Source organism: Diceros bicornis, chromosome 28, assembly GCF_020826845.1.
Source record: "Diceros bicornis minor isolate mBicDic1 chromosome 28, mDicBic1.mat.cur, whole genome shotgun sequence".
In the NCBI taxonomy this organism is placed as follows: Eukaryota; Metazoa; Chordata; class Mammalia; order Perissodactyla; family Rhinocerotidae; genus Diceros; species Diceros bicornis.
The window spans coordinates 18,306,284-18,319,713 of NC_080767.1; the positions used below are offsets into that span (position 1 = coordinate 18,306,284).

Consider the following 13,430-nt stretch of genomic DNA (forward strand, 5'->3'; position numbering starts at 1 on the left):
TGGACTCTCTGAGTTCATTCTAGACATAAATTCATGGCCCTGTAGCTCAGGGGTTAGAGCACTGGTCTTGTAGAAATAAATTCATGATTTATTGGAGGTTTTGATTCGATCCTAGAAGGAGGAGAATATCTGAGTCAAATTCCCCTAAATGACATTTTGGTTCCAACTGACTAACTACATTGAGGTAAAATCCAATTAAGTGAATATAATCAGTAAAGCTAACCTGGAGGTAAAAAGATTATTTTTTCAAATAAAAATGTAAATGTAATGAACTTGAGATGGTCTAGCAGAAAAGCACAGATCTAACAAAAGGCTTTAATTATAATCAGTACATAAATGTATCTCAGCAGTAACAATCCGTTGATAGGATTGGAAAGTACAGAAATAAAATAAAAAATAAAGGACTATAGCAGTGTTTAAAAATTTTTAAATGTGTACATCCTAGGCTTATCTGACAGAAACACATAAAGATACATATTTAAAAAATTTATCTGTAGCAAAATCTTTTTTATTAGCAGAAAACTGGAAACAGCCTGAATATTACCCAACAGGGAGAAGTGTTGACTTAAATTATGGTACAGTCATACCACAAAATTATATGCAAGAATAAGACAGACTAAAGGTACATATTTGGAAGGATGCCCATTCATCTATTTTTAAACGAAAAATGCAAGTTACAGATTATTATATATAGTGGTGATCCCATTTCAATACATAGCAGCATACACACAATGTGTGTATAATGTATAGGTGTGCACACTTATGTATATGTGTGTGTATAAAGCACATTTGTATGAGCATTGGAACAAGTATAAAAGGATACACACCAAATTGTAATTTGTAAATTATGACAAAAAGAAAGAAGCTATAGGAGATGGGGGTCATGAGACTATTAATTTTGCTTTCACTATTGCTGAATTAGTTGAATTACTACAATGCAAATTATTTCTTAAATTCAAATGACTGAAGTGAGAAAAAGAATTGCACCAAAAGAAATCTATATGTAAAATTAAAAAATAAAAAATTTTACAAAGAGCTGGGTGAACAAAGCTAAGATTTTTTTGGGCCTTTAGAAGGTTTGACAACACTCATATTTATGTCTGCCTTGCCAAGGCCAACACCAAATCCTATTTCCAAGGAATTGCTTCAGTCCTATTCACACCCAGTTTCTGAAGGTGTTAAGAGCTGTTTTTCAAGTTCCTTTAATTTATTGACTCTTCTCCAGACCTGGTGAGCTGCTTGGCAGGCTGGGCATGAAAACACTGCCCTGAGAAGGGTGGTCCAGGGTGGAAAGTGATGTGTTAGAAACACAGGTATGTCTTCCTGGAAGGGTCAGGGATGGAGGGAAATGAGTTCAACACTATTATATTAGCCAGAATTCGAGATAAGGCTCTTTCAAGAACTACTCTGGAATAACACAATTTGATTCGGTTATTCCTGGACTGAAGATATGTGAGTTGGGCAAGAGCTCCCAGTCACAGATCCCTTAAATTCTGCCCTAGAATGAGAGCAATCAGGAGGCTGGAGACGGTCACAGGGACAGAGGGTCATAAGACCACTTACTTTTATTAAAAACTATTAATTTTTATGTCCTAAAGTGCTTTGTTCTCATCTTGTCAGAGTGCAGTTCTAAGAAGCTGTGAAAATAAGGTAAATTATAAAAAGATTGCTGGAGAGGTTGCTATGGAACAACCGTATTTAAATTGCAGTGTCAGTATCACCAGCTCTGGCCTCCAAAGACAGAAAATTGAACAGCGGGAGCTGGAGCTCTCCAGCACAGGGCGGGTAGGACCGGTAAGACGCCATGGTGTTCCAGTTTGAACATTTCTCCTTTGAAAAAGTCATCTAATATTAGAGAGAGGGCATCAGGAGATGATTCTGATCTCCTCAGACTTCTCACCCAACCAGAGATGTGAAATCTAATCAATCCCTTGGATGAGGGCTTCGGACACCCACTGGCTCCAAGCACTGGGTGCCGGCAAGGCCCCTAGCAGCAGAAGCAAGCACTCCATCAACTGTTATGACCAGATGGAGGGGGAATTCTCACTGCAATTCCTGAAGGCTGAGAAGCCAAGAGGATGAAAGAAAAAGGGAAAAGACAGAAAAAAAAAGGGGGAAGGGACTGAGGGGACAATGGGTAAGAAGACAGCAAACAGTAGAAAGAGACTTCCTGTTGTGCCCTCAGCAATGACCCAGAGTCCACTGAAGGGCAATGTCTTTTTTTTTTTTTTTTTAATGAGTAAGATCAGCCCTGAGCTAACATCCATGCCAATCCTCCTCTTTTTTGCTGAGGAAGACGGGCCCTGAGCTAACATCCGTGCCCATCTTCCTCCACTTTATGTGAGATGCCGTCACAGCATGGCTTGACAAGCGGTGTGTCAGTGCGCGCCAGGGATCCGAACCCGGGCCGCCAGCAGAGGAGCGCACGCACTTAACCAATATGCCACGGGGCTGGCCCCAGGCAACGACTTTCAAAACAGCTGTTTACTGGTTGCTTCCCGGATCAAGCACTAAACGGTGGTCTTCACAAAGGCAGGTATCTTGTTTGTTTTACTCACCACCATAAACCCTAGGCCAGCATTGTGCCTGGCACATAGCAGGTGCTTAATAAAAATGTGTAGAGTGAAGGAATAATGGAATCTGCTGCTTTGAACAAAGGGCGCAAACTCCTTGAGTAAAGCATGACAAGAGGTGGCATGGAGCCACGTAATTAAGCTAAGGGTAACTCACTTCTCATGAAGGCCTCGAGAGGTTCTTTTCCTAGCACTGCTTTGTAGACCTAATTCACTACTCATGGGCAGTTCGTCCACACGGGAAAGGAAAAGTTCCCTTTTCCCCCGTACCTGACCCAGCCAGAGGGCAAGGGCCACCGTCTTGAAGCCTCTCCCTACCTTCCCATAAGGTTTGCTGAGATGAACTGACATTGTTGCTGGTAATTTTGGGACCTTCAATAGTGCTACTTTAAATACACAGTCCGTGATGCAGACCCCACTGCTGGTGTCCTCAAGTATTCTTGCTGAGTCCCTTTCATAGGTAAAAACATGACAACGAGTTTGGGTGGCACTTCCTTTAAATGAGCCCCCAGCACTTGAAACGTAAAGCCGAGTTTGCTCTCTGTATTCCACGCACATTATGTTTTCCTATCTTAAAAAAAGGAAAAAACTCTTTGGAAATTTTTAAAAATACTTTTTAGGTATGAATTTTAATCTTGAAGGAACAGTTGCGCTCGCTAATTTCTACACGTATCGATTTAAACCTCTCGTTAAGTCTTCAGCTATCTTTGTCCTTCCAAATCAACTTTTATAATGGTCACAGGAGCCAGTGAGTCACTTGTTTTGACACTAACGAATGTTTCCTATAATGGGCAATGTAGGAGCGAGTTAAAGAAAAACAGGGGTCAGAAGAGAGACGATGGCTCCTAGTTTCGGCACAGATGGAAGACGCTGAAGTGGGATGGGCGGGGGCACCTGAGATCCACATGACCTTTGCTGGAGTCTTGTAGTCACCGCTCTAATCCATCAGTCTAGGGAGGGAGGAGGATACACGGTCCTCACTTTCTATCAACTGCATTCCATAAGCCTCCAAAGAGGTCTTAACTGGGCAAGGAGGCAGGGAAGTTGCAAGTCACCTGGTCATTGGATGAGGATGGGCACAGGGGTCCTTTGTTTGCTGGGAAGCTGGTTCTCAAATTAGGGGCGAGTTAGCAGGATCACTTAGCTTTTATCCAGGGACGTCTATACTGAACACATATCCTTTCTCTTGCTTAAATAGACAGCTCAACTCAGGGAAGGGATGAAATGAGCCACAAGTTACTCTCAGGAAGGAATGAACCTCGGGCTGAATCGATGAGTTCTTTAAAGGAGAGAGCGTCCTGAAGATGGTAATGGACTTGGAGCCATGTGAACCCAAATCTTCTCCTTTACATGAGAGACAGAAGAATGCCTTCCCTTGGTTGAACAAAGCAGAGTATTTAGGCAGATTAAGGCTCATGACAAATGCTCCCAAACCTCTCACAGTGAGTGGCTCAAACAGTGGAGCTCCTGGAGGGAGGGCCTCAAGTTGGAGGCTGGGTGAGGCGGCAGACGGCATCCCACAATAGTGAGTTCTGACAAGGGCCTAGACTTTTAACGTAGATTCTAATTCTAGCTCTCCCTCTGACCAGCTGTGTGACACTGGGCAAGTCCCTTAGCCTCTGAGCCTCATTTCTCCATCCACAGAGGAGCGATCCAATCACTCTGGCCATATCTGTTTCACAGAACTGTTGTGCGAGTCAACTGAGACAACATATGTGAAACACACTCGATAGATTCCAAAGTGCTATACAAATGCTAATTATTATTAACCGTGATTTTATTACAGCTGGGACCAAATGCTTTCTGGAACACATTTGTAATTGTTTACTGAATGCTACAAGGGACAGGGGAATTCCCTTAAAAAATGCTTCAAAGCAAGCTTTGCTGAAAACCAGCTTGCCATTGCTGGGGGGATTCTGTGCGTGGCCCAGCTCCCCCAGGGCAGGCCCTTTGTGTGGTGGAGTGGGTGGGGCCAGCACCAGGCCCCTCTTCCTGCTCCTGCTCTGGAGCACAGCCCCTATTAGCCAAGCCACCCACCTGCCGACAGCACTGGAGGAGCAGGAGAGAACCAGACGGGCCAAGACTCGGGAGCCAGACAGCCTCAGGTTCCAGACCCAGTGCAACAGGCCCACTTCTTGTGAGGAGATTGAGCACAGCCTTTAGACTCCCGGAGCCTCTCTGTATTTATAAATAATAGTTGCTACTTTTTACTGTGCTCTTACCATGTGCCAGACAGTGCATTAAGTATTTGTAAGGGTTAGATGAGATAACCAACCCATGAGATACCCAACTGACAGATGGGGAAGGAGAGGCCACAGAGGTTAAGGGATGTGCCTGAGGTCACAAAGGAAGTGAGTGGTGGGGCCAGGATTTCAAGTCTGGTTCCGTGTGGCTAGACAGCTTCTCAGATCTCTTCTAGCCCTGATGCTGTACTATTCTAACCACAACTCTCACACGTAAACAGCATCTTGTTGTTTCCGAAGGTTCTATAGTTGTCAAGAGAACAAGCTCTTGAGTCAGCCCGCCGGGTTCCAACCAGGCTGTGTCACTGACTGTGAGATCACCTCTCCGAGACTCTGCTCCTTCATCCCTACAGTGGGGATAATGGCAGCATCTACAGGGCTGCGGTGAGAATTCTGAGAGATGATGCCCATAGCAAGTGCTCATTCCAGGTTTCCCTTTGTCTCAGTTTCCAGTTGGATCTGGCTTCCTTTAGTATTCCTCTCCTCCAGCAGCTGTGTAAGACTCTTCCTCCGTCTATAACAGTGCTTGTTAAATTACGTCCCATAGTCTAGCGTTCCTTGGGGGGCAGTGTGGGGAGCCTGAAGGCGCAGGGCTCCATGTACCTCACCAGCTCCATCACAGAGCAGCTCTGCTGCTATCTGTTCTGCATTTTGGAATTCTGCAAAAGATGTTATTTAAAAAGAAGGTTTTGCTACTTAATTTCTAGGAAATGTATAGACTAAATGAAGGAAATGTGGACATACTAAACCTTAAAATTTCTATGTTCTCCATTTCTTATGCTATAGTCCAACTACAAGCTCTAAAGATAAGACTTAGGATGGGCAGCAGTGGGACAGTGGTTCTGGTATGATCTTTACCCTCGCATCCTCTGGATCAGTTTGTGCATGAAAACCTCCTGGGGATCTTGTGAAGGGAACCAATACCCAGGCCCATCCCAGCGTGGCTGATTCAGCAGCTGTGGGCTGGGCCCAGTTTAACAAGCTCCCCAATGATTTCCATACAGGTGGTTAGAGTGTCCCCTGTGGAAACACTAGTCAAAAACACAGGGAATAGGTGGGTACTTCTCTCTACTACATTTTTAAACTTCTCAGTGAAGTTCAGTGAACAACGTTGTTCGAGGAAAATCTTATGTGGGATTCCCATCTTTAACACATAAAAGGGCAGCCAACCCAGTGTTTAACACATAAAAGGGCAGCCAACCCAGTGGAGGGGATTTTCTGGAGCACTGGTAAGACCAGGCCTGGTCTTTTTTCTCTTTGAAAGCCCACGGCGCCTCCTTGTGGACAATCTGACCAAAGAGAAACAGTTCACACTGGGTTAAACGACTTCCATCATCTGGTGACATCTCCCAGGACTCCCTGCCACGCAGCCCACCCCAGGCGGGCATGTTTCCCTGTGCTACCCAACACCCTGTGAGCTTCATCTGCATTCAGGCCATGACCTTCCCTGAATAGCCTCCCCTCCTCACTTAAGCCCCTCCATCCTCTATTAATACCACATCTCACCCCAGACGACCTCCTGGAACTCTCATCTTCAGTTCCTACAGAACACACATTCTATGCAACAAAATCTTGCTGAGTCTTGGTCTTTAGCTGTTTCTGGGACTCATGATACACCCCCCTAAATATACCAAAATTAGACTGTAAGCTCCTTGGGGCCAAGATCCCCCTTCTTTTTCCCTCACTGTGTTCCTGATCCAGTGTTTGGCACATGGTAAACACCTAATACACCCTCGCTGAATGAATGAATGAATGACTCCACGGTGTTCCCTTTCACGTCCCCTCCAATACCAAAAAAACTCCGAACTGATATATTTTGTAACTGGCTTTTAAGTTCTCCCTGTTTCAATTATTTTGGAGAGTGTTTAAAAATATTGAGTTATAGTGTTTAAAATGCATTTCAATTTTGAGCATTTTTTTGCAACGCAAGGCCAGAGAACATGACCTCTACATTTTCTTCTCTTAAAATCTTAAGCCTATATAGCCTCCTGTAGGCCACTGCAAAAAAGGGCTATTTCTCTTTGTAGATAGTCAGTATATGTCTATCAATCCTACCTAAGTAATTACACTATTCCTACCCTCTTAACTTGATTTCATTTCCACCAGATATGCACTTATTTTTTTGTATATATTATCTGTCAAGGCTGTTAAGTTTAAAATTCCCTATTGATTTTTTTGGGTGGGGTCAATGATCTTCACCTTTCACTTGTGGGTTTTACTTTCCACTGTTGTTCAATACACATTGCTCTAATAATGTATTTCATTTACATTCTATTCCTTATTCCTTTATACAATAAACCTTTCTCCCATTCAAGACTCTTTGCTCTGCATTCCTTCTTGTTTGATATTCATATTACCCATACTTTCCTGAATCAATATGCAGTCACACACATCTGACAAACTTCCTAGTTTTGCTTCTGTGACTTTTCCTTTATACGGCTTTCTAATAAACAATGCACTGCTGATTTCTGCTTTTGAATCCGATCTGAGGCTCTCTTTCCTAATTTATGAATCCAGACTGCGTATGTTGCTGTTAATCATAGTCTATTTTCTTCTATCGGCCTATTTTATGCCTCCTTGTGCTCTTCTGTCATCTTTTATTGCATGAACTACTCTGCTTCTACCTTTAAACATTTGGAAGATAAACACATTCTATTTTCATTCTGATAGTCATCAGTAAAATTGACTTAAAAACCGAGTCTCTTTTGGTCCTAGTCTCTGTGCGCCTTTGTCAACAGTCTCAATCCTGTGATTACACGTCCCTCCTGGGGTCTGACTTCGGTTTCTACTCATGTTCACATGTTTCTGGGGGACTTGGGAAGGCAAGCCCTCATGTGATGATACTACCTGCTCCAAATTACAGGGTGTGCCTGGCAGGGTCAGGGACCAGGCTCCTTTATCACCCCTTGGGTGCTCACCCACGCTGCCTCTCCACTAGTTTCTACTGCTGAGCGTTTCGAGCTGTTGTGTTGGCAGCTAAATATGCTCAGAGTCCCTCCTCCTCGGTTTCTGACACGTTTCTCCATGACTACCGAACGTTACTAGAATAAGAGGTGAGGCAGAGTTCACCGACGGGCTGTGGTCCCATCCCCCACTTTCTAGGCCCACTCTGCTGCCCTGATGCGACGAGCCCCTCTACACTCCCACAATGAGCACAGGCCGCCCGGCGACTCTGCTGATTCAGCGGCAACGGGGCAGCTCACGGAGGCTCTGGGTCCCAGGCAGCAGGAGTTGGCCCTCGGGGTCTCTTACCTCGAACTGGATCAGCACTGTCCCGCTTTCGAGGCCCTTCTTTAGCTGTTCCATGGATCCCTCCAAAGTGTCCGCACCCTCTGGACACACAGGGAAAATGGCCTCCGGGAAGAGCTGGTTCAGCTCATCTTCAGATTTGATATCAGCAAACGAATGCACAGCTGCAGCGGACAAGAAAGACGGTGTCTGGCCTGTGTAGCAACCCTCTGCTTGATCAGTTTCCTCCAAAAAATTACACTTATGACACCTGAATGCAGATGGTTTAAAACATCTTATTAAATGATTAAGCACATGGTAATCATTATCAACAAAGACACTACTTCTTGTTGAATGATTCAATACGCACTAATTATACAAAATGACATACTAATCTTTCTGGTTAGTTTTAAATGATAGTGTTTAGTACTCAGAGGCTTTTGCCAAAGGTAAGAGAAAGGGAAAGAATGCTCTTAAAGAAAACAGCTCTTCTCCCTTTGCTCTCTTTGACCCAGCTCTTCTTCTACACAGCCTGCCCCCCCTTCCTAATCGGGTCCTTTTCATTTGCCCCCTTTTTCAAAAGAGGCATTTTCCCGGGGACTGGTGTGGGGTCCAGTGCTCTCTCCATGACACTATCGTCCCTCAAAGCCCGGTCAATCTCCAACTCAAGGCCATTTTTAGGTGGGAGGCTCCCAATCTCTAGTCCTAACATCTCCTCTGCGCTTCAGCCCTACTTCTCCAGTACAAATTCTCCCTACACGTCAAACTCAGTGTGGGTAAAAATAACCTAGGACTCCCGCTTCCCTCATCCTGCACAATACCTCCCCAGCCTCACATGCCTGTCTACTGTCACTTCCTTCTCCAGTCTCCCAAACTGGAAACTTTGGGATCATCCTTGAATTTTCCCCTTTCACTCAGAAAGTCACTCCCTTACGCAAAAGCCTTCAATGGCACCCTACTGCCTTCAAGACAACAGGAACGGAGAAGGAAAGTAATAACTTTCGTGTTTTCCCACGTAGCTGAACTGAATCCTCACAATTCTGAACCAGCTATCATTCTTCTTCTTTTACAGATGAGGACACTGACTCTCAGGGCAAAGAGGTTGTCCAAAGTGACCCAGCCTGTCAGAGCAGGACATGGGAATTCAGCCCACATCCGTGTGACCCTCAAGACCACATTCTTCTGACCGCAGCAGCTCAGCTCTTCTGCTATTTTCGTGACTTCTGTCACATCTGCTACTTCCTATGCTACTGCTTATTTTTTAAATCAATGTAAATGTTTATTTTCAAAATGACGTTACTGTTACAGTTATAGAAAGCCAGTGGAGCGGCCCTTTTAGCTCTAATAGTCTATAAACATCTGTTTTCCTCACCTCATCCAGGCACCAGCCCCTTGCCAGCGGGGGACTCCCCTCCCAGCGTGGCCAGGGTGCTCTGCCTCCAGCCCCCTATGATGGCCAGCTCACCGCAGGGCACACCATGTGATGGAGAGGCTGCTCCCCATCACCAGACGCCTTCGGCCCCTATTATCATGCGGCTTTACCTGGCAACTCACTTAACCTCTCTGTGACTTGGTTTCCCCATTTCCTCACTTGGGGATAATAATACTAGCCTTATAACAGCAGTATGAGAATTGAAGAGGTTCGTTATGTAAAGCAATTAGCACAGCACAAGGTACTCCACTGGTGTTCTACAGACACCAACTGATACTATGCTGAACATCTACTGTGTGCCGGGCATCGTGCTGGGATTCGGTGGGGACAGGGCGGTGGGGGGGGGGGGGTGGTTAGGGATCTGGAGAGATCCAGGAAGGCCTCATGGAGGAGGTGGGATGAGAGCTGGCACTGGACTCGGAGTTTTAGTGGAACAGAGAGAAGGCAGGTGTGCGGAGGTGTGAGGCCAGCACAGAGACACAGCGCCAGGGCTTTGAGTCACATACTTCATTTACCTTCAGCATTTTAAAGTCGGGCAGGAGGATTCAAGGACTTGGCTTATTGTTTTATAACAACAACAACAACAGTAATAGTATTCAATCGAGGCCATCCTTTGAACACCTACCACAGATCAGCATTCTGGGTGCTTTCCAGTATGAATGTCATTTAATATGCACAAGAACCCCGTGAGATAGGGACTATTGGTATCCTCCCTTTACATGAGAGGAAACACACACCGACTGGGTAAGAAACCTGCTCAAGGCCCCTCAAGCAGTAGGAGGTAGAGTCACAATTACCCCGAGGCTGCCAGTCTCCTGCCCCACACTGCTTATTGCCTAACAAACCGAACACACATGAACAAAACATAACCCCATCCTTCAGGAAGCAGCTGAAAATGCGCATGTCTGCAGGGCCAGGCAGCTAGAACAGTGCCACGTTGGACCTGGGAGGTACTGGGGGCTCACATCCTGTATAAAGGGGGTGGGTGGGGCCTACCTCCAGAGGACCGGCCACGAGGGGCCGAGCCCCGTGTAGGCAGATCTTCAAATTTTTCAAGTGAGAAGTCAGACATCCTGGTTGCTAGGTGAAAGTTCTTGATTTTCAAATGCTGGCTACACGCTCAACATTTTCACAACCACAGAATGGGCCCTGAAGGGCCTGCTGTGCTAAGGCCGCGGCCCTGCGGCTCCTCCCCCGCGGGTGGCTGTTACCTTTCCTCCTGATCACCAGGGCCAGCTCCCTCGTGTGGGACTCCCGGCTGGCTTTGATGAACATCACCACCTGGTCGTGGGTGTGTTCTGAGATGTCCCGGCCATTGATTAACACGATTTGATCCCCTTCGTTCAGCTTAGGAATGCAGGTGTCCGCCTGGGTGGAGGGGAAAATCGAGTTTCTTCAGTTACCATAACACAATCCTCTAGAGAAGACTGTGATGCTCTCCGAGCCCAGACACCTGAGGCCACGATCAAGTTCTCTTTTTCTCCCTCAGGTATTACCGTCATTATTTTTACATCCACTGCTACGCTGACATGGTAGTTGGTTATGGGATTTTAAACAAGTGCTGCTCGGAAAGCAAGTTATGAAACGTTTCAGAATAAGGCTAAGAGAATTACTGGAGCCACTTCCCTACGGTAGCCAACCTTCACTTACTCCTGTAATGTAATGACTATGATGCTTCTGATCTTTTGTTTTCTAGATGTGCTATTAGAAATGGATTTGTCAGCTAAAAGTGACCACTTATCTATCTTGCAGTGGAGAAAGCCTTTGCAAGCATACCAGCAAAGGCAGAAACCATTACGGAGAGAGGCAATGTACGGAACAGTATAGGAATGAAAGCCTTCTTAATTCAGAGGCCATAAGCAGCGAGAAAAAGTAAACCACGACCTTCAGGACTACTTAAGAGCAAGACCCCCAAACTGGTACCTTCTTAGCAGGCACAGTGACTCTGCTCTACTGTTTTAAAATAGCAAATGATCTTAGGAGGCACAGACAGAAGGCTGAGGGTGGCGGGATGGTGGGAAGGGGGCACAGGGTCCATGCGCCCACTCAAAATGGCAGAATAGCAAAGTCTCTGCCTCAGTTTTTTCTCTTGAGCAGTACTTCTAAAATTTAATGTGCACACAAATCACCCAGGGATCTTGTTAAAAATGCAGATTCTGCTTCAAGAGGTCTGGGGTGGGGCCCAAGATTCCGCATTTCTAACGAGCTCCCAGGTGATGCTGGTGCTGCAGCTTCAGGGACCACACTGAGCAGCAAGGTTCTGGGAAACAGAGACTCCACTCTTTCTTTCCATCCACATGCATGCATTTAGACACATTCTCTGCTGCTGGCAAAAAGGACACAGGATGCAGAAATAGAAATCTGTTCCATTTAGGGGGAAACAAACATGGGAAATAACGGAACATGTTTACTTACAGGTGACTCTGGGTTTATCCTGGAGACCACAAGAGGCATCTTTTGATCCACTCCTCCCTGTAAACACGTTAAGTTAAAAAAAAAACACTTGAGTAATGCATAGCAACAAGACATACAGATCTCTCTGGCACAGGGCTCGAACTTCAGTTTAACCCATCCTAATACCAGGGGTTGGCACACTTTCAGATTTATGGTACAAGGTTCCTGACCCCTCGGGGTCTAGTGGGCTACCCAGAAGACTGCTCAGAAGCCTCCCACTGCCATCCCCACATTCCATGAACTGAAGATGCACTTGGAGGCAGCCAGCTCCTTTTAAAAAATGCAATCATGGGGCCGGCCCGGTGGCGTAAGTGGTTAAGTGCGCGCGCTCCGCTGCGGCGGCCCGGGGTTCGCTGGTTCGGATCCCAGGCGTGCACCGACGCACTGCTTGGTAAGCCATGCTGTGGCGGCGTCCCATATAAAGTGGAGGAAGATGGGCACCGATGTTAGCCCAGGGCCGTCTTCCTCAGCAAAAAAAAAAAAGAGGAGGATTGGCGGATGTTAGCTCAGGGCTGATCTCCTCACAAAAAAAAAAAAAAAAAAAATGCAATCATCCCCAGAAGGACTCCAATGGCACAGCCTCTGAGTGCTGCTGGAATGGGAGTGTTCAGTGGAGGAGAGAGAGGTCGGAGAGAAGGTCACACGCTGTGAGGGCTTTTGACCTGTGAGAGCAGGTGGTCAGCAGGGCTGCAGGGGTACACGAAAGGAGTGCATGATGGCAGCCATGGGGTGGGCAGCAGAGACCACTTGCCCTCACTTAGCTCTGGAGTAGGGGGCTGGCCAACCTTTTCTCTAAAGGTCCAGACGGGACATATTTTAGGCTTTGTGGGACAGAGGGCTCTGCTGCAACTGCTCAACTCTGCCATCGTACTGCCAAAGGGACCATAAACCATATGTAAATAAATAGGTGTGACTGTGTTCCAATAAAACTTTATTTATAAAAACAGGCAGGATTTGGCCCCTAGGCCATAGTTTGCAGCCCCTGCCTAGGGGCAGGCAGAGGAAGGTGATGGCCCTGCCAACTTGGACTGCTATTCTCTCTTACCAGCATTAGCAATGCTGAGGGGTTCTCTTAAGAACCCCTCTTCAGGGGGTAGATCTGCTTGCCAACTGTGTGCCCTCATCTCTCTGAGCCTTAGTACCCATCTATAAAATGGGCTTAAAAATACCAACTTCACCGCTTATTAGAAGAACTCACTGAGCTGATATAAATAAGTGCATAGCAAACACTAAGCACGGAGTAGGCACTTGGTATCAGGCAGCTGCTATGGTCACATAAAAAACTCCTAACTCTGAAGGCTGAGCCAACTTCCTTATGCAGCCTTAGTTAGGCGGCACGTTCCTAATGGAAATTAAAAATTCATCTAAAGATTGCTTCAGAGCATAAAACTTCCTTATAAATCACACAACATACCTTTAGATTAAATCCAAATTTTCCATCTTCGTCTGGCGTGATACGGATCAAGACTAAGTAGCCGTCACCATTATCATTCTGGAAAA

The 13,430-nt window shown here is 46.0% G+C and overlaps 1 protein-coding gene across 6 annotated transcripts in view; it reads right to left on the reverse strand.

Annotated features, from left to right (window-relative positions):
- The window catches only part of PTPN3 (protein tyrosine phosphatase non-receptor type 3), a 108,027-nt gene that overhangs the window by 18,500 nt on the left and 76,097 nt on the right, over nucleotides 1–13,430 (reverse strand). For all 6 annotated transcript variants that reach the window (XM_058523746.1, XM_058523742.1, XM_058523743.1 and 3 more), the window contains 4 exons: nucleotides 13,345–13,422; nucleotides 11,892–11,948; nucleotides 10,688–10,844; nucleotides 8,069–8,229 (listed from right to left, as the gene is read on the reverse strand). In XM_058523746.1, coding sequence (XP_058379729.1) covers nucleotides 8,069–8,229; nucleotides 10,688–10,844; nucleotides 11,892–11,948; nucleotides 13,345–13,422 — 453 coding nt within the window. The remainder of the gene's footprint in view (nucleotides 1–8,068; nucleotides 8,230–10,687; nucleotides 10,845–11,891; nucleotides 11,949–13,344; nucleotides 13,423–13,430) is intronic.